At 44.8% G+C, this 21323-nt stretch overlaps 2 protein-coding genes across 5 annotated transcripts in view; one reads left to right on the top strand and one right to left on the bottom strand.

Moving 5' to 3' along the window:
* Positions 1-114: 114 nt before the first annotated feature.
* Positions 115-11748, bottom strand: LOC128741557 (myoneurin-like). The gene is made up of 5 exons (XM_053837466.1): positions 10772-11748; positions 10288-10714; positions 10129-10219; positions 807-899; positions 115-733 (listed from the first exon to the last, which is right to left on the bottom strand). Exons 1-5 carry the CDS (start codon positions 11597-11599, stop codon positions 115-117), a joined length of 2058 nt encoding a protein of 685 aa, XP_053693441.1. The 5' UTR covers positions 11600-11748.
* A 7110-nt stretch (positions 11749-18858) lies between these two features.
* LOC128741358 (myotubularin-related protein 13) overlaps positions 18859-21323 on the top strand; it is a 50430-nt gene continuing 47965 nt past the window's right edge. The window contains exons 1-2 of one of the 4 annotated variants that reach the window (XM_053837134.1): positions 18859-18965; positions 19790-20174. In XM_053837134.1, the coding sequence (XP_053693109.1) occupies positions 20120-20174 (55 nt within the window). In that variant the 5' untranslated portion in view covers positions 18859-18965; positions 19790-20119. Of the gene's footprint in view, positions 20175-21323 lie in introns of all 4 variants that reach the window. The other 3 variants (XM_053837133.1, XM_053837135.1, XM_053837131.1) reach the window with 3 other exon arrangements.

Here is a 21323-nt window from a genome sequence, read left to right as displayed (position 1 = left end):
ACAGTTTTTTAACTACATTTTAAAAGGTTAGGATTTCTTTAACTCGTTCCGTTCGGTTAGAAAGAAAACCTCAGACTGTCAGACTGTTCTATTTCCCACTCTCCAACTCCCAGCTTACCCATTCACGATCCGTATACTGCCGTAGTCCCCCCCATCGACCAGACTGGCCACCTGGTTGGCGGTCAACACAGTCACCACATTCAGCAGTGGATCGTCATCATCGTCCTCCTCCGCACCGATGGCATCCGGTCCGGCGGTGCCAACGGCGGAGGCGGCGACGGCCGTATCATTCCCATCACCGTCATCATCATCATCATGCTCGTCGTCGTCGGCCGACATTATGGCACCGATCGATGCCGTTTCGCTGCAGCCTTTGGCCGACATCATGTAGTCGCTAATGTTCACCAGCTGCCCGAAGGGACTGCTGCCATCCGCCAGGCTGTTCGGATCGTCCTCCAAACCGAAGTCGGCACTTCGGTTTTCCATTGCCTCTTCGACCGTGATCAACTGCTGATCGACCGTGCTTCGTTGCTGGTCAGCTTGCTCCAGTTTATCGGCAATGACGATGTTTGTGCTCTGTGACGGGTTTTTATTACCGTTTCTGCTGATTCTATTGGCAACTTTTAGCACACTTTTGCCACTAACATTGCTACCGCTTACCGTCCTTACATGCGTATTCAAATGCGCCTTCAAATGATGCGATTTTGTGAATCGCTTTCCACAGTCTGGGCAGCTGTAAATTGACGTTAAAACATATCGTTAGTGAAGAAACTAAACCGATGGAAGATTAGCCTAATCCAACTTACGAGTATTTCTTAATCCCAGTATGGATTAACATGTGACTGTTCAGCACGTGTGAGTAAGTGAAACTTTTGTCACAAACATCACAGCTGTAAGGTCTGCAAAAAAGCGAGAAAATTTGAATGATCAGACATAACCTAAAAAAGGGTAGAAACTGTTCCTAACCGGAGATATTTATCTAATACTAGCTGGTTGTCCGATTTTTGTCTCTCAGTCAATCGTACATCTGTTATTGTAACGAAAATTATTATAATGCAAGAAACAAAACCCTTTTTCTTCATTTGAATGTGTTTACTTCCTTTGTGTAAATCGACACAAAGCCTTTTTTACGTTGTTGAACCTCCCCCTTGTTAATGGCCACCAAAAAAACATGTCTGGCCTGAATTTTGAATAAGTCATAACTGCATATGAAATATTCTCTTTGCGTCCCCCCTCTTACGCCTATTACGGATGCATGAAAGCACTTCAGTGCAATTTTTCTTAACGATTAGCTAGTATATGACGCCAAGAATCATATCGTGCGAAAAAAAGTTGCCGGCAAGTGTTTGTGTTACCATGAGCAACCCGGCGGTGGCATCCATCGAAGTAGCTGAGAAGAATGGGCAAGAAATGGCACCACCTGCTCTGCCCATAAATGCACAGTCCCATCTGACTTTTCACCACTTTTGAGATAAACCTGGGAATCATCTTTAAATTATCTGTTCTTTCAATATTTCAAACAAAAAAGTTATGTTTGTTCCCAAGATGTTGAAAAAAAAATCAAACTAATGTCAGTCCCATATTAAAAATAAACGCATAACAGTAACAGTAATAAAAATATATCAATAAGCATGTTTTTTGGAAATGCCTGGACCGATTCGACTGCAGCAACTACCAAACGGAAGATTTTATGGACTAGAAGAACACTATTGAGAATTTGGATCGGATGTACGATTCCGAAGTTACAGTGGGAACAAGTTCCGGAATGTACGGGACTTGAACATAGAAGCACCTTGAATCACAACAAACCCATCATGTGACACTTAGAAATACAGGATGGTAAATGGTTGAATAATGCGCTCTAGAACTACCACGAACTTCCACAGCCTTTTATTTAGCAACTCCCATCTCTACCTCCTCGTGGTACCATCCGGGATACGTTCCTTAGTGGAAATCGGACAACCGGTGGGAACTAGGGTCGTATGCGGACAGAGAAGGAGGCACTCATTCGAATGCTGAGTGTAAACTCTCCGCCTGCAAATGACGGATCTCAGTAGAAGCATGTTCATGAACCTGAAAATACTGAGAACCAGAGCAAAGGGTCGAAAGCCCCTGGAAAGGAGGATGGTTTTAACAGCTGTTAACCATGGCTAAATGTAAAAACGTGAATGGATAAACCCCTAATCCAAGGTGTCATGCGACCCGTGCCGAGGGATGAATGGTGGGGTTGGGGTTCAACAAATACTCAGCTGCAAACGGAGCCTGTGGAGTACCAGGGCGCCCCCCACGGTAATCTGTCTTTACCGCATCATGAGGGGCTCTGATGCGGCGGACTCTTCTTTCCCCTCAACTCGTGGGACTTTATATGGATGAAAACATAATAAATTTAACTTCAGTGAGCGTGGACGGATTAGATAATCCGTTCGCGAGAGGCGGAATCCAGAGATCTCCGCCGATGGTTACAAGTGGAAGCTCCAGCGTAAGCGGAAGAGGAAGCGGCACACCTGTCGCTCCAACTGCATCTACGCCGGACGCAGCGACGACCAGCCTGTCGCTAATAAAAGCAGCAAACCCGTTCGCGGGAGGAGGCATTCAGCGTTCTGCACCAAGGGTGGAGAAGGATTCACCTAGAAGCGCTAGTGTTGGTGAGAAAGGCAGCAGTATGCCTACCACGCCGGACACAGCGATGAACGGCCCTGCGCTAATCAGGGCGATGGGAAAGAATAGGGACGCACTGCCTAAAGTGGTAGCAGCGTCACAGCAGCTCGGTATAATACTCCAAGGACCTGAAGCAGAGCTTGCTCATGCTTCGGAGAACCTTGTGTGCAGCGACCAAAACACACAACGAGGTCTCGTGGCGCGTGCTGAAGAAGTGAAGAAGGGGACCTTGAAGGCGTCGAAGTCAGTGCAGACGGATGCCAGCCCGTTGACAGAGTGTCGCTACGCGGCTGAGAAAGCTACGGAGAGTGCTACCAACAGCGGTAAGGCGTCCGTCAAGCGTATGAGACAGTCACCGGGGGACGGCACCCCTAGTGGACCAAAAAAACGCCTGATCGGTAAAAGCCCTCAAGCGAGCGGGTTGGCGGAGCCAATCGATCACCCAGCGGGAAGCACCAAGACGGGTGGCCCGTGGATCGAAGTTAAGGTCAAGAAGAGAAAAAGAAAGAAAAAGGAAGCTCCACCTAAGCCGACAAGGAAGCGAGCGTAGAAGGGCGATGCTCTAATTCTGAAAACCGACGAGTCGAAATACTCCGAGGTTTTGAAGCCGCTCACGCACTGGCGAGTTAAAGAAGGACGCCAGCAAGAAAAGTCCCGCATACAAGTCGGTTGCGGAAGGAGTGCTCGGGGAGGGAGTGCAGGTACGTGCTCTCACACCAGAAATGACTCTCCAGCTTAAAAACCTGGATGAGATCACCGATGTGTGAGAGGTCGTACAGGCTCTCAAAGAGCAAAGTGGAGTGGTGATGGCAACCGAGGCGATTCGCCTGCGTAGGGGTCCTGTCGGGACCCAGCTAGCCACCATACGACTCTCGCTGACGGACGGAAACAAAGCCCTGAAAGCTGCCAGGCTAAAAGTGGGGTGGTCAGTATGCCCACTGAGCGTGCTCAAGCAGTCGGAGGCTTGCTTCCGGTGCTTCGAGCACGAGCATAAGACCTGGAACTGCAAGGGGCCAGATAGGAGTCAATTGTGCAGGAAATGTGGCAGTGCTGGCCATAAAGCAAGGGACTGCGCGGAGCCGCCCAAGTGCTTGATCTGTACCGGTAAACGGGACGCAAAGCACGTAACGGGAGGTCCAAGGTGCCCGGCTGGTGTGCCAGCGACAAAGCCACGATCGGTCGGTCAGATAACGAGGCGGTAGGCGGCGAGTAGAGCCGACACTCCAACCACCCGTGGATGGAAGACATCATACTTCGATCGCGAAGTATTTGTGGCAGCGATCCGAAGAGAGTGCGGTGACCGCGGTATGCCCGATCCGAACGCTGGTCATTGATTTGATTGAGGCACTTTCGCGAGCGTGTGACGCTGCCATGCCTAGGAAAAGCCGACCTAAAGCGGGCGTGATGGCGCCCGCAGAGCGATCGCCAGAGATGCTGGAGCGAATCATCGAGGGTCTCTTTCCGCCCCACGAGTCAAGGCCCTGGCCTCAAGCCGCTGAGTCGTCCCACGGCCGGCGTTCCAGTATCTCAGACCATAGCGTGGGATGGTCGGCCTCCATGCCGAACATCCAAAGTAACGTGGGCGACGGCGGCTTAGAGGTTGGGGAGGAAGCGATGGTTACGAATGAGGAACTCATCGCTAAATCCCTAAAGGTGAGCAAGGCACCGGAACCAGACGGAATCCCGAATTTGGCCATTAAAGCGGCTATTTTGGAGACTCCCGAATTGTTCGAAGCAGTAATGAGTAGATGCCTGAAAGATGACCACTTTCCGGATAGATGGAAGCGACAGAATCTGGTCCTATTGCCGAAGCCGGGAAAACCTCCGGGTGACATCCTGTCTGTCACTAAGACAGCCGAGGTGGCAATCCAGCGTAAGAGGACGGGTATACGCTATTACAGAGTTGTCACGCTCGACGTGAGAAATGTGTTTAATAGCGCTATTTGGGACTCCATAGCTAACTCGCTTCGGAACTTCCAAGTGCCGGTGTCGCTGTACAGGATTCTGGAAAATTATTTACAGAATTGGGTGCTACGCTTCAACACGGAGGAGGGTCAGAAGTACGTTCCAATCGCCGCAGGGGTTCCGCAAGGTTCCATACTGGGTCCAGTGTTGGGGAACGTCATGTGAATCTATCTACGGTGAATCTATCAGAGAGGTTGAGTTGACGGCTGCCCACTCTATAAGCATTGTCAAAGATTGGATGCGCTCCAGGAAACTCCGGGGAGTCATGGTCGACGACAAGCTCAAGTTCGGGAGCCACGTCGACTATGCCTGCAAGAAGGCTTCCACAGCTATTTCGGCATTGTCTCGTATGATGTCTAATAGCACTGCGGTATATGGCAGCAAGCAAGGTTTTTAGCCAACGTGGTCCAGTCCATACTTAGGTATGGCGGACCGGTGTGTTCATCGGCGTTAGCAACCAAAAGCTACCTAGGTAAGCTGGAAAGTACCTATCGTCTCATGTGCTTGAGAGTGGCGAGTGCGTATCGCACAGTTTCCCATGACGCAATCTGCGTCTTAGCAGGTATGATGCCTATTGGCATTATCATCAGCGAAGACGTAGAGTGCTTCAACCAACGTGGAACTAGGGGCATACGGAGTACCACAAGATCAGCCTCGAAGACCACATGGCAGCGGGCATGGTCTGATTCCACAAAGGGCCGGTGGATACACCGACTTATTCCGGAAGTATCCGGGTGGGTCTACAGGCGCCACGGCGAAGTCAACTTCCACCTGACACAGATTCTGTCAGGGCATGGTTGTTTTAGACAGTACCTGCACAAGTTCGGGCTTGCGGATTCTCCCGCGTGTCCGGAATGCGTGGATGTTGAAGAAACTGCAGAACATGTTTTCTTTATATGCCCTCGTTTCGTGGGCGCCACAAACAACATTCAGGCAGTGAGCGGACAGGACACTACGCCGGACAACTTAGTCCAAAGGAGGTGTTCTAGCTCGGTTGTCTGGGGAGCGGTCAATGCGGCTGCTACCCAGATTGTACTTGAGCTACAAAACCGCTGGAGAGCCGATCTGTACGCAACGAAGCGTGTAATTATAATTGCTTCGGAAAATTCCACTGTTTCCAGCCATTCGAATGTTCCCGAGTATTCCAAGTGGAAAAAACCAAACACGACATTTGCCAAACGATCGAGCATCGATCCTTCCCGAAGCATGCACTCACTCGAAAGCAGAGAGAAGGAAACAGCAGTAAATATTTTGTCCCTCCACGCGCCGACAGGATAACAGCGACGAACACGCGAGCGATTGCGCGATGCTCATTGGTTTTTTCCTACCACGCCACACACGCGCCGCGCATCTGGAACATTCCGAGTGCTATAAACCGATGCCACCAGTAGATGTAAGATGTAAGTTTTGAATCTTGTTAAGTTCACATCGAGAATAAAATATTAGAAAATTTTCCATCCTGTGCTTTGTGATCCGAACAAAAATACAGTCCGCCGTGTAAATCCTTTCCGTTTCGCGTTCAATGTTGGTGTCTGCCTGGATACGCAACACGATCAACGGCGAGTAAATAGCCTAACTACCACAGTCCAGTAGTTGTCTAAGAGGGTGCGTTAAGCAAAATAGCCCCTCCTTGAAGTAATACCCATAAGGTGGTCCTCACGCTCCATAAGGGGGATTGGGATACCAAACCCCACTCCCTGAGTTGTCTTTTCAGGTGTCTGATAGTACAGTACCGTATCTTCTAAGGTACTGAGCAGAGCCCTACCCGCTAAAAAAAAGGGGAAGTCCACTGTAGACGCCATAAAGTCCGTGGTGGAGAGGGCCGAGAAGCCTATGCTACGGAAAAGTAGAGGCGACAGGTATTGTGCCATAGTCACAATCGATGTCAAAAACGCCTTTAACAGCGCTAACTGGGGTGCAATCGCGTCCAACGATATGGTACGGTAGCCGCACGCAACGCGCAATGCCAACAGCCTGAACGCCTTATTCAGACATGCCTGATTGCGCTTACTATCCAAAGCCGGAGCCCATGCCGGTACACTATACCGTAGCACCGACATGGCAACGCTGGCCATCAGGCGTCTCTTACTGCTGCTAGGACCGTAGTCGTTCGGCATGATCTTGGACAGCGCAGTAACCGCCGTTGACGCTTTACCACAAGCATAATCCACATATTTGGTGAAGTTCAGCCTGTTGTCTGCCATAACACCCAGGTACTTCACACTTCGTTTGGAGACAATCACCTGTCCTCCAACGATTATTTTGGCCTCTAAGGCGGACTTACGGTTACTGATCAACACCGCTTCCGTTTTGTGGTGGGCCCTTTTGCCCCGTTTGCACGGTAGACGAGAAAACGGCGGAGTATGTGATGTTTCACTGCCTGCGTTTCACGACCACTTGGCGGGTGATGCTTGCGGTCGTTAAGACACCAACGCCGACAACATCGTGCAGAGAATGTGCGCTGATAACGGAGTTGCAACGGCTAGAACGTTTGCAACGACAGGGCCTGACATAGCTTAGCTAGGGTCAGTAATGGGTTGATTGGGCAGCCCAGGCCCTAGGTGAAGGGTAGTGGCGGTATGAAGTGACAAGGGTGCTGTGTGAACCCACATACGCAACGGATAAGTCGGAGTGCTTAGGTACGTCCTCCCTCCTGAAGTAAAACCTAACGGTAGTTTCTGGAGGGATTCAGGAATGGGCAGCAGGAGAATTTTTAGTAGGTAGGCGCATGTTGGCACCTTGCGAATCCTTTTCGGTGCCGTGAAGGTGCTGTCTATCAAGATTTTCTCCGTGCATAAACAATATAAAAAAAACTGGATAAAGTATGCTTCAACCGATATAAGTTCCTTACAGCTGCACGTGTTTGTGGACGCTAGCGACTCTGCCTTCGCTAGTGTTGCGTATTTCAGGGATGAAATATTTGGTCAAATTCATTGTTCCATAGTAGCTGCAAAATCGAAAGTCGCACGTATCAAGGTGCTCTCGATTCCCAAGTTGGAACTGCAAGCTGCACTTATCGTATCCCGATTAATTCACACTATTAGCTCCACTCATTCACTGCCAATCGTTCGTAGATTCCTATGGACTGACTCCCGAACGGTGCTGTCGTGGATAATTTCCGATCAGAGGACCTATCGACAATATGTTTCAATAAAAGTCGGTGATATCCTTGATAAGACAAAACCGGATGAGTGGCGATGGATCGATGGCCAGAACCAGGGATAGCTCGATCACTTTGACTCAATTTTGATTCATTTGACAATACCGTCTCAGCCGAGACAAATATGACAATGTTGTATATAGAACATTTGTAGAACTATTTTTAATCTACAATTTTTCTGAACAAAGTTTTGTTGTATCTTTGGTAGTTACGGTGCTACAACGCTAGTAACGCATCAGTGACTAAATGAACGTTCATTTAGTCACTAATAAGATACTAGCTTTGTACCGCCGCAACTACAAAAGATACAGCAAAACTTTATTCAGCAAAATTATAGATAATAACCTGTTCTACAAATGTCCCATACATAACTTTGTCATATTTGGCCCAGTAAAAACGGTACTGTCAAATAAATCAAAATAGAGTCAAAGTGATCGAACCATCCCTGGCCAGAACAACCGACGATCACAAGTAATACCAGCGAATAAAAGCGAGCACATATAGCAATTCATTTAAATCCCGTGCCATCAGTGCGATGGCAAAGATTTTCGCGATGGATGAGGCTTTTACGAACAGCGGGTTATGTATATAGATTCATCAAGAATTTGGGCCGCATGGCCAAGTAACTTCCTCGAGAAGACTTGACGGCAGCCACAGACAATAAAGGGAAACGGAACAAGTTGGAACGAAATAGCAAACTAGCAGCGTTGAATCCCTTTCTGGATGAAGACAGAGTTTCGCGTATGGACAGTCGGATTTCTGAAACTGCATTTGCAACCAACGATATGAAATATGCGGCCCAAACATCATTATGTCACTACTCTTATAATACAGTGGCATCATGAGGAATATCTTCATTGCAACGCGGAGACAGTTATTAACGAAGTCAAACAGCGGTATTCCATTTCTCGCTTACGTACGATGATTAAGCGGATTACTAAGGGATGCGCGCATTGTACTATACACTGTGCGACTCCAACGCCACCACGAATGAGCGCCTTGCCTTCCGGTCGACTCGGAGCACTTGCGCGACCGTTTTCATTTGTGGACGTGGATTTCTTCGGGCCTTTGCAGATACGTATTGGACGAAGACTTGCTAAATGGTCGGTAGCGTTATTTACCTACCTCACAATGAGGGCAGTCCATCTTGAGGTCGTGCATTCACTTTCTACTACTTCGTTCAAAAAGTTAGTTCGTGGTCTCCTACAGAATATTACAGCGAAAATGGGAGCAATTTTGTAGGCACCAACAATGAGCTAAAGCAGGAATTGAAAACCATTAATAATAATCTCGTGGAGACCTTCACCAATTCTCAAACCAAGTGGCTGTTTAATCCGCCCTCATCTCCGCACATGGGCGGCTCGTGGGAGAGGCTCGTGAAGTCAGTCAAGGTTTTTGCGGTAATAACAACATCAAAGCACCCAGACGAAGAAACTTTCGCGACGATAGTAGTAGAAGCGGAAGGGATTGTTAGTTCGCGTGCATTAACTTTCATACCGTTAGAGAATGGAACTCAGGAATCTTTGACACCGAACACTGTCTTATGTTTAATTCTAGTAATGTGGCACAGCCGATGAAAAATCTAGTTCAGGCAAAAGCTGCAACTCGTGGTGATTGGAATTTGTGTCGGTATTTAGTAGATCTCTTCTGGCTTCGATGGTTCAAGGAGTATCTTCCCACCATAACCCGGCGAACGAAATGGTTCCGGGACACAAAAGAGTTGCGCCCGGGAGACTTAGTCGTGGTTATCGAACAGGAAATTCGAAATGGCTGGATACGGGGACGTGTTTCAGAGACTCGCGCAGGACGAGACGGGCGAGTTCGTCGCGCAGTGGTACAGACATCGCGGGGCACTATGCTACGGTCCGCTGTGAAGTTGACGCTTTTGGACGTTATTCCAAGTAAAACCGATTCAGACAATATGGATCAGTTTTACGGGCCGGAGGATGTTACTTCCTACCTGTTATGACCCTACTGACTCTATCTAGCAGCCGCACCGCCTAGCCGAGATTCAAACATACGACAACTGGCTTGTTATATCAGCATCGTACCTACAAGCTAACGGGCGGTGGGCTCTCGTACAAATAAAACACAAAGTTTCTGCATAACTCAAAAACTAATCAAGCAAATGGAACCGCAATTATCACTCATAATTTATGTGCAATTTCATTGGCTATGGTTTTTGTTTCTTGGCTTCTAACTCGTGTAACTCTCATAGAAATACCCACCCTAATTAATTAATTTTTAAAGGTGGCAGCAGCGTACGACCGTCAACGAGAATTTGCTCGAATTAGATACAAATAAAACTACTTGATATTTTACTCGAATTTAGCTAAGACACTCACCTTTCTCCTGTATGCGTTCGTTCGTGTTTGATTTTACTGCCAAAATCAGAAAATTGTCGTTCACAATATTTACACTTGTACGGTTTAGCTCCTAAAACAAAAAGAAAAAACCGCAAGTTGCAAATTTAAGCAGAATAATAAATTGCTTCTCAGCCTTACCCGTATGCGTCCGCATGTGTCGTCTCAGCTCGAACGGTACCACGAAAGCCTTCTCGCAGTGCGTACACTTGTACGGTTTGTCCCCCCGGTGTCTCCTCAAATGGGTCTCCAGCGCGTGCTTGTACTTGTACGACCGTTGGCACAGCTTACATACGTGCCGCTGCTTGACGGTTTTCAAGTTTCGCTTCACACGTATTACCGTCTCCAGCGAACCGTCCGGACCAGGCTTCGTGATAATGTTCTCGATCGTAGGTTTCTCCTCGTTCGGCACATTTGCCTTCCGAATAGTTTGGATGGTTTTGATTAAATTCGATGGCGCAATATTCGACTGAACACGCATTGAGGTCAACCCAGTCGTGGGTTGAACTGTCGGTGCTTCCGCTTGCGGAAGCTTTCTAAAATATTCTTTACTATCTTCTTCGTCGCACTAAAAAATACAAACTAAAAATAAACGTTTTTTTCTAATAACAGGAGAGCAACTTACAATAACTTCCCAATCGTCTTCGTCATCCTCGCGCTTTATGCTCGCGAGTTGGTCCAGTAGATCGTCTTCCTTGTCGACGTACACCAGTTCTGCGTTGAAGAAAATATCTACACTGCTGTCGTCCGGTGGCTTTTCCATGTCGGGAGTTTCTAACTCGTTGATCAAGTCTGACCGCCGCGCTGTATTTGCTTCGTTCGTGCACTGCTGCTGCTGCTCTGCGTCAATGCTCCCAGTCCGGAACGTTAAAGGCGGCAGATCATCGTCATACGTTATCAACGAATCCACATCGTCGTCATCCGACGGCGGTGATTCCGGCTCGTCACCGGTGGAAGTTTCGTCACAATCACGTTTTTCCGCTCCGGACGGCATAAACTCAGCCCGGGGACGTTCGAAGATGACCGTCTCTCCGTTGTTTTCCCGAAGTACCGCTTTTTCCCGGGAAACCAATTTAACGTTCAATCCTGACGGTGGCTTATAGCTGTACATAACATCCGAACTGATCGGAATCTGAATCTCCGAGGAACAGTTCGAATTATCATCCATCTCGTCTGTTTTAACATCAACCGTGGCTTCGCGGTACGATTGCAGGATTGCATCGGAACTCTCGCAGTTAATTCGAAACCGATAGGCCACGTCCAGCTCGCGAATGCACTCGGCGCAAATAAGCTCCGGTAGTGAATCGTTCCGCCGGATTACGACACTGCTGCACTGCATCACCTTCGTGCAGTAGCTTAGTCTCGACCGCGGACAAATCTCGAACAACGATCGGAATTCTCCCTCACGCAGGCATATCCGGCATGTAATGTTCCATTCTGGATTCAGCGACATTTGAGCACTGATCGAATAATGCAACAATTTCTACCTTACTAAGTTCGATTGCCACTGCCAGTGGCTACATAACTTAAACAAGAAGTTAAAATTCTACCACAAAAACAGAGAAAATAACTTGATAAACACTCGAATGTTATTTATTTACGTTTTGATTTCATTTCTCGCAACTTGAATTCGAAGTTTTTTTTTTGCGTTTTGCGTCTGTTTGCGTCAAATGAAGTCTGGCATTTCACGCCGCGTGAAATGCTATTTCCCGGGATAAAAAAATATTCCGGGAAATATTTTGTCTACCACGAAACCCCACAAAAAGTTTGACAGATAGAATTTTATGCGTTTTTGTTATATTTAAAGCTTTTTTAAGTATCCATAATAATACCAAACATCATAGTGATTTGAAAACTTTAAGAGTCTTAAAAAGCAAATTTAAAAAAGCCTTATGTGAAAACTGGCAACAAAGTTTTCATTTTGTGCGTTGGCCCTTCTGTATGAAAAAGCCTCTACGCAGTTTGTGTTTTGTTTTGCATTCGGCCATCGGCCCTATTTTTGTTGTGGGATTTCTACGCATAGTGGCGAATGATCACTGGTTATCTCCGGTTAAGTACTGCCCATAAATGCATAACAGTCCCATCTGACTTTTCACCACTTTTGAGATAAACCTGGGAATCATCTTTCAATATTTCAAACAAAAAAGTTATGTTTGTTCCCAAGATGTTGAAAAAATATCAAACTGTGCCAGTCCCATATTACAAATAAACGCATAACAGCCACAGTAGTAAAAATATATCGATAAGCATCTGTTTTTTGGAAATTCCTGGACCGATTCGACTGCAGCAACTACCAAACGGAAGATTTTATGGCCTAGAAGAACACTATTGAGAAGGAATTTGGATTGGATGTACGATTCCGAAGTTACAGTGGGAACAAGCTCCGGAATATATGGGGCTGGAACATAGAAACCCCCTTGAATCACAACAAACCCAACATGTGCCACCTATAAATACTCGGATTTGCAAATCTAAACTATTGGTAGTCGTATAAAGTGTTCAAGACGTCATTGGCCACATCTAAACATGTCCGTAAATGTTCCAGATACCTCTACGGGGATCAGTTACTGAATTAAACTAAAATACAACATGTGACATCTCTAAGCCGGTACTCGAAATGGCAAAACTAGTTTGAAACAGTTCACTTGTTGTCACATATAGTGTCCAGAATCACATTGGTCATGCTCGGACACGTTCTGGGAGTGTTCCGGACACACAGGAAAGCGACCAGCTTCTGAGTCAAACAAACCCCATCATGGCGACCTCACTATAAACTCAAGATAACAAATTACAATAAAAAGGAGACGACCCAAATTTCGGTGTGCTGGTGACCGACCAAATAAAACAAAAAACAAATAAAAAGGAGAAAAGGCCAGGAAGAGATTTGAGTCAAAAAGGTCATTTTGAGCAATTGAATTGAACGAGCACGTAAATTATCAAAACAACAACGACACGTGTGTCGTGACCCTAATTAATTTGAACTTAAATAAACGTCTGTCGTTCTCAACAATATTCAACTGAATGAACTATCAATTCCTCTCTCGCTCTATACATTTGCAAGAACCAAATTTTCCCGCGTCTATTTCTTTCGTTCTCTCTTCTTCCTATGTAACCCAAAGGCATTGCACTTCTTCCGTGCCATTTGCTCATCATCCTTTTCGTGTGCTTTTTCGCCACACGAGCTGAGCGAATGATATTTGCTGCGTTGTGAGCAATATGTTAATGCACGCTAAAATGGTTTATTACAAAAGGTGGGATTTTCAGCAAATTTATTATTTGCATTTCGCTTACTCAATGGGATATCTCTAAACATTTGCCATAATCCCTACAACGTGGTCTTGAAAATACTACCGAGTCACCGACAACGCAAGGATCAAGGCATGCTGTGCCTGTGACTGTTATGCGTTTAGTCTTGCTTATTCAAGCACAAATAAACGCATATCAGTAACTACGGAAGTTTTTCTAAGTTTTGGAACAAATTTTAGGTTACTTGTGAACAAGCAATCTTGTAAAAGTATTCTGTTATGTACATTCAAGTGATTTAATGACGATTTGGACGATTTGTTTCCAAAATCGATTCAATATTAAAGAAAAATTGTCGTGGCTTCAACAGCGTTTTTCGTAGTTGCACGTTTTTGCAGATGTGACTGTCTTCCATTTATGGGCAGAGTACGTTTAGTAAGTAATAAATACACAATTTTTGGATTTCCGTTGGTAAATAATTGTTAACAATGCAAATTAAATATTTTAGAAGCAGCCAGTTCTGCAGTTGCTGCTGCGAAGATGATCCCTGCCGTACAATTGCGCGAAAGACCCATATTCGGGCGACAAAAAAAAAACGATGCGATGTTACCTGCATAAATAACACGGCCATTCACAAAGACGACATGTTTAGTACTTAAGCCTGGGCGGCGACAAGCATTTAAGTTACTTTCCGGCTCACACGAAAAAAGGCTATTTCACTGTATATATATATCACCTGTGGAGGGACCGGACAGATTTCGTTAGTTGCGCGCCCGAGACATTTACTATCGCTGAACTGCCAAGGCGTGATGCACTTGCACGCTGTGGTGAGCAGGGCTTCGACCGATCCTTTTTTTCTACCGCAGTCCCACCAACGCGCATTCAAGTTCACACCGTTCGTTTAGTGATGGAATACGAACGCTATGCGTAACACAACTGGCAGTTTGCTCAGTCAAACGCCGATGGCACGCAGGAGTATGAACGCATTCAAACGCTTTTTAACATTTTCGTTTCGATCAAGTTGCCTTTACTGTTTGGAGCAGCGAATGACTGCAAAACAGTCAAATGACTGGCAGTCACCACGCTTACGAAAAGCAACCGCACAATCGTATGATTCAATACTACAAAAAAACAACCACTACATGTGCATGGAAGAAGTCGGTCGGACTCCGTCCAATACAAACGAATATTTTGCTTGCGTCGGACCGACGTCCGGGTGACAAACTATTACTGTGAGCAGCCGATTTGGAGACAAAAAGAGAAACGAAAAAATACGTCACCGTATGCTTCCAGTCAGTTTGCAGTTTATATTCTCAAAGCGCAAAGCAAAACGGGAGATTGACTGTTTGCTTCTGCAGAGATGCCGCATGAATTGTAAGACGGCAGCAGCGCAAGCGGGAGATTGACTGGATTGAAAAAACAGTCAAATGATCGTTCAAAAAGCGGAGTTTGAATGCGGAAAGTTCGCATTCACGGCAGTCACATTCAACTTGCGATCCCTTTTCAAGCCCTGGTGGTGAGTTCGAAATGCTAATGAATGAACTGCTGCATTGTTTCACACTACCAATAGCGACTGCCACCGAGTATGAAACGGAAGTGGAAACCGAAGGCTTATCCTACAAAACAGTTTTTACGTATACCGTGGACCCCCGTTCGTTTGACCGTTTTTAATCTGAACATTTTTTAATTTGAACCCCGTTGGTTTGCACGACGTGCAAATTAAAAATGGTTCAAATGTCATTCTCAACATGGCATCATTTTTTTATGCAGGCAATGCACATAAACACGATTTGTTTGTACTGATCTAGCGAGTTTAATCTGTTTCACGTTGCGTTTTCCCAACGAATATGATTGAAATCCGATCGGAGAATTAAATATTCCTGCTTGCAACTGCCAACTAAATTAGGCAACCAAAACAATAACAAAGAGCAGGGCGACCAGTTCTTACAAGTTCCAGCATATTTCGGACTGCCAGTTGTTCAAATTAAAAACTAACCCCGTTAGTTTGCATGAGGAATCGTCCAAACGAACGTGGGTCCACTGTACAGAAGAGTATCCACACACATCACCTTCGCTGGAAATTGAAGATCCGGAAAATTTTCAAGATATAATCATCTCGAGGAGGACACATCTAACATCGGTTGAGTCGCTTATGATTTGAAATTGTTGCTCATGAAATTGTTATTGCGGAGTTTCCATCTATTTCCAACCAGCAGTTGATAACCTTGGACTGCTCTTCGCTGCTGGTCCGCTTCTTGTGAACCTAGTTTCGTAACCGACCTAGCTCATAAAAGTTGTAATCGATGGCCAGTTTATCGATGGCAACAAGACTAACATTTGAGTTCTCCGCGAAAAATAGAGTGCTAAATACATGGCTTGTCCAAATATAATTCTTATGTGTAGTTGCAACCACCATACTTGCAAAGTACTCCAGGCTTTATTCAAGATGTACCAGAATTGTTTTTTGCGGCGCTTCTGGAACGCGAAACGAAGTGATTCAAATTGGATCTTGATAAATCTTATCAAAAATTGGCCTTTAATGGTTTTGGAGACAGCAAGTTTGAATTCTTAACATCACCTCACGGGTAACACATTCCGCTTCACAAACCTGTGCAACGGAGGTGGAAGATTTGCCGATCAAATTAAATCCCAACTTTTCTGGTAGAAATAATAAGGCTGATCGGTGTCCCAGTTAAGAATGTTTAACCTTTTCTAGCCATTAGCGCAATGGCTAGAAAACAAAACAACATGATAAAAAAGGCCAAACGCGAAGCGCTGTCTAAAAACCGGCCTAATACCAAAATCATATCACCACTGACAGTAAATAAAAGCGATACTGTCGATAACTGACAAACTTTTGCTGTCAGCCGAATTGCGAAATTCTTTGATCTGACAGTATGTGTGCTGTGAGTCGAATGAAAACTGGATAATAGCTTACAAAACCACCACCTTTAAGCAGCCTTAAAGTAGTTAGAAAGCTGTGAGCCTAATGAAAACCTCTACTCTACACTTTAACACCTTTAAGCAGCCGTAAAACCACAAACTATACAGACACCACGCGTAGAACAAAAAGCATGAAAATGAAATCTCAGAGACCAGTTTCATTTGTAGTGAGTGAATCTCGTCCCTTGCATGTCTCACGTATCTCACGGCTCTCAAATGCTATCTATTCCTTTTACTCGTATAGCAAAATAGGAAATTCGGTCGCGCATACAACTCAATAACCCGGTTATTAACATGTTTTTTTCTTACCCCAAATGACCAATTGTTTACGAAATGACAAGGTAAATCAGTAACAAAATTAATATTTGCAGTTTTTCTAATTACTTTCTAATTTTTTTATATGTAGACGCAGCAACTAAATGATTTCTGTAAGCAACCGCTAACTTTCAGTTACAGCGACGTGGATCGAAAACCGAAGAAGTTCTGTTAGAATGTGTCTGGCTCAGGAATGCCAGGATACAATGTCTGAAAGTCGACCGTAAGAGCTCCCAATACTATCGGCTGGAGCTGGTAGCTCATCGGGTATTGGTGTATCTAGTGACAGCGCTACCGGGACTAGCGGCAGCTATAGCAAAAATAAATTTGACGTCAGCATCGAAGCCTGGCAGGATTATCGTTTGGTGCGAAAAGACTGCAGTCATCAAACTAGCTACGACATCGCGTGTACCGGATTACTTTTAGAACTTACCACGACGGATCGTGCTGAATCCATATCTATCGACTAGAGAAATTAGCTCGAATTGCTCGCGAATGCCGTTGATTCGAAAGGATTTCATGCAATTATAGACTTTGGAAGTAACATTATTACTTGCATTATTATTTTTTGTTTAACTTGAACATCGGGAGGCACTGCGGCAGGATAGTGTTTTTCTGCCACATACAGCTTCTTTCTTGGTGGGTGCATTTGTTCTAAGTTTTTCAGAGATTGTTCAGAAAGTGTCCTTTTGCTGTAAGATGGAAATAATACGGGGAAGTCTTGTATGGCCGGACAGCCTCTATGCCCGGGGAGTAGACTATAGAGACGGTTTAATCAGGCGTTGGTTGGTTTACTGGGAAACGGAGACTGAAATAGCCTTTCTTACGCTGGTTTTACCAAAAACGATCTGCCCGCCGTTTTCGAAGAAAACCGGTTGGGTGCTTCAAATGACTTGCGTATCTGCAAAACTGTTACCGTTCCTGCGGGTAGACTCTTTGGATTCTGCACTTAAAGCTGTATCGGTTGGCGCGCCTTTCTGGTCATTTGGGTGATTTCAGTCACCATCAGCTGCATCTCGTTCTCGATCACCTGCCTAGTAGTAATCATTTGCCCACATGCTTGATAATTTAGAGCCTTTGCCATGCCGGTTTTACCTGGACGGTGGCAATCGTCCCGGCTTGTGTCCCAGTTCCGACATAATATCCGTGTCGATACTGTTGATACGGATGTTAATGCACAGGAAAACATTCTTCATGCGTTTCCATTTGTTCTGCCAGTGGCCATTTGTTTACGGCCGTATCCTGCATTCGTACGAATAGTTTGCTTCGAACGAATCGGGAAGCACTATTCTCATATTCGAATAAACAAAAGGAAGGGGCCTTCGAACATTCGAATTGATTCGAACGGCTCAATTTTCGAACGAATATCATTCGAACGAAAATAAGAATAAGGGTGTATATTATGCATGGTAACCAATAAATTTTGTTTAACGTTACTATGTAACTTAATGAACTAATATCTGTATTGAAAAGTGAGACAAATGAGTACCAGTGAAAGGACCGTGAGTGACTTTCTCACGTCCCTTGTGGTACCTGGAAAAATTGTTCGCGTGTTGTCTGTATAGTTTGTGGTAAAACGATTTGAAGTTTATGGCTGTGTAGAGACGGATTGTTTATTGCAGAAAAATCCGCTATTAAGCCTGTATATCAGCCTTTGAGAGAGAGCTGGGGTGACATTGCGCATCTCGTTTCGAGTGATTTTGATTCGTTTCGAACACGTTAAACAAATGGGCGTCTCGAACGAAAATCACTCGAAACGAGATGCGCAATGTCACCCCTGGTTTGAAAAATATAAAGTAGTTGAAACATCGCTTGTTCAACCACCATTTAACATTTAACTGCTTAGTTTATGCAGCTTTCATCGCCTTAAAGCAGCCAGTAAACAGCAATTGCTCTTGTAATTCAGCTACCGTTGTTACTTGGGTATGATTGCTGGTCTTACAACTCGGCTAAATGCTGATGGAAATCCGGCGAAAGCTTTTAAATGTGATAGCCAATCAGAAAAATCTTGCCACCCTAACCGTTTGTAGGAAGGGTTTTCCCGGGAACTAATTGAATAAGCTGTCAGTTGACGGTTGTCGCTTTGCATGTGTTCGTTCGATTTTGTTGCATGATTTTGCTCATGCGATGATGGAAGCAGAAAAAACGTCAAACAAGCAACTTTTCCTTGCCAGTCGTTGCAAGCAAGCAAGACGAGAAGAAAAGAATTTCGGTTCGTTCGTGTTTTGTGGCACAGTAACTAGATCTGTACTGTATATTGCACGTCGTTGTCCTCTTGTCGTTGTCTCGCGCGTTCAATTAGACAATAATTCGTATAGGTAAAACACCATCGGGGTCAAAAGTGCATTCGTTAGTTTGCCCGAAATTCCGCATCGGATTCAGTGCTACGCACGGAGATTGCCCCAGGCTTTCATCACGGTACAATAAAACAGAAGGCAACGTTTATTAAACTAAAACAGATCGGTATCTGTTTTGCAGCCGAAAAGAAAACGGGATAGAGTTTACCCCTCTCGCGCTCGCCCCGCTTCGACATCAAAAAGAAAAGAAACAGTGTTTTCCCTTCTTCACACGTCCCGCACCAGTGTAGTGTTTGATATTCATTCTAATTTTTCGTGTCGGCCACGGATGGGGTGCGGTCCCAAAATAAAGATTTCCCGTTTTCGATACTGTGCTGTGGTTTGTTGTAGCCCTCAAACCAACTGCCTACGGTAGAGGAGGCCGAGCAAAGCAAGTCCCGGACCATCCGTGAAAAGAAAAACAAGTTGAATCCACTGATTCGGTTCTCTACAGAGGCAAAAACCCTGTTTTTCCCTGCTGGTGTCGCGATGTGTGTACAAGTGTTATCAGGGTGAACAAGATTACAAGAAATTCTTTTTCTGGAAGCAGCAAAGAGAGATTATGAAAGTGAAATAGTCAAGGCAGGAGCTACAATGAGCAAGCAGCAGTGAATTAAAAAATGGTGGACAGTGGTTGACATTCCTTGGTTCGCGCAGTCTTCATCCGGTCGCTTGCTTCAGTGATTCCTTGTTGGTGACGGTTGCTTTTGTGCGAATTTCCGCTCAAGAATACTGGGAATTGCCCTAAATTGGTCTGCTCGCAGACGTGTTTAATTTCTGAATTTCCTAAATATTTTTTTTATTAGGATTTGCTTAGTTTTACCTCATGAACGTAATGTAGTATGTGCTACGTAATTGTTTCGACTAACGGCTAGCAGTGTACAAAAATAGTGATCAGTGTTTTAAGTCATTCGCCAGCTGGAGTGAAACCGGGAACGCTAGTGGAAGCGTAGTGCACACGATAGATTGTGGATGCTGCCAGGAAGAGCAGAGTGTTATTAATTAGAGCGTCCATCGTCAGCTTCGCCGTCGTTTTGAGACGGGACCGGGAAGAGCTCCGCAGCACATCTCGGTCGGCTACGTACAGGCCACTCAGCTCCACTAGAGCACAGCTGGAATTGAAAACGAACCCGAAAATGTCACGGCTAGCCGATTACTTTGTAATCGTTGGATACGATCACGAGAAAGAGCGTAAGTTGTGCCGTTGCATAAGTTTGTTTTTAGTAGAAAATGCCGTACATCTCCTAACAAAGACTTCATTCATATTCATAGGAATCAATTATCGTCATTAGGATTGTTAAAGTAAACGGCGGCGTTAATTTGCAGCGAACGCTTTTTTCTGATCCAATTACATTTCAAGAAAAAAATTCCTTTGATGCATATAACTTTGGCTCCATCAAGGATGGCCATGAGCTGTATGCAAGGGTTAAAAACTATCGAAAAAACAGATTTTTCGGATGGTTTATACCTATATAAAGTTGAGCTATTTTTTGCGTAATATACAGTTAGTAGAAAATTTAGTGTTCAATTTTTTTCTGTGCATCGAAATTACTGAATTACTGTGGTGGATATTGTAACCAACGAAGCTGCTAGTGAGAGGTTAAAAAATAATTTATAAAAAATTTATCCTGTAACTTAATTAAGGCTCCATCATTATTTTAACCCAATTGATTTTAATATGAAAAACTGTGCGGCAAAATTTAGAAATTCGTAGATTGTAACAGCGTGGCTTGAAACTAAAAGCATTTAAACTTTGAATCGACCTGCCAAGGTTAGGTACGTTCAATTTGATAGAACAAAGCAGCAAAGAATTAGAAAGAAGTTTGGATGTTTCGTAACGTGGTATAGTTAGTGTTTCCGAGTTAATTAACTCGCAACGTCCGATACGAATCCATTCAAATGAAGAACCTGATTCAGGATTTTTACTAAATATTCCTTATGTTGGTTAGCACCTCTTGATTTGATTAGTGAATGATAATTTTATAATTCTAACTCTCCCAGACACGTGCCACTAAATCGTGTGGTAAGAAAGTTATCACCTTAGAACGGCAAACATTTTTATTTTTTGGCGTAGGACTAGGTCTTTCAGGAAGGTAGTTTGTACAGGGGGTCATTCCAAAAATCAAAAAATGCGAGTGTCACAAAAAATGATAAAGAAGAAGGGTCAAGTTCCTAAGGACGTTTAATATCCATGGCTTTACTTTTTTGCGTTGATCGATCGGAAAATCTTCTACGCATCAACTCCAACAAAGAAACCTATTGATTTCAAAGTATGCACTATTCGCAGCTCAGTATTGGTGTTTGCAGGAGGAAGGGGGTTGATGTGGCCAGTTCTCTTCG

Source organism: Sabethes cyaneus, chromosome 3 (genome assembly GCF_943734655.1).
Source record: "Sabethes cyaneus chromosome 3, idSabCyanKW18_F2, whole genome shotgun sequence".
Taxonomy (NCBI): domain Eukaryota; kingdom Metazoa; phylum Arthropoda; class Insecta; order Diptera; family Culicidae; genus Sabethes; species Sabethes cyaneus.
Note: the sequence above shows the minus strand (reverse complement) of the source record. Positions and strands in the feature narration are given on the sequence as shown.

Coding starts and splice junctions, on each gene's coding strand:
- LOC128741557 (XM_053837466.1), bottom strand. CDS start 11,599: ATGTCGCTGAATCCAGAATGGAACATTACATGCCGGATATGCCTGCGT. Junction 10,715..10,771: donor AAGACGATTGGGAAGTTATT/GTAAGTTGCTCT, acceptor TGTATTTTTTAG/TGCGACGAAGAAGATAGTAA. Junction 900..10,128: donor CGAACGCATACAGGAGAAAG/GTGAGTGTCTTA, acceptor GCTTTTTTGCAG/ACCTTACAGCTGTGATGTTT.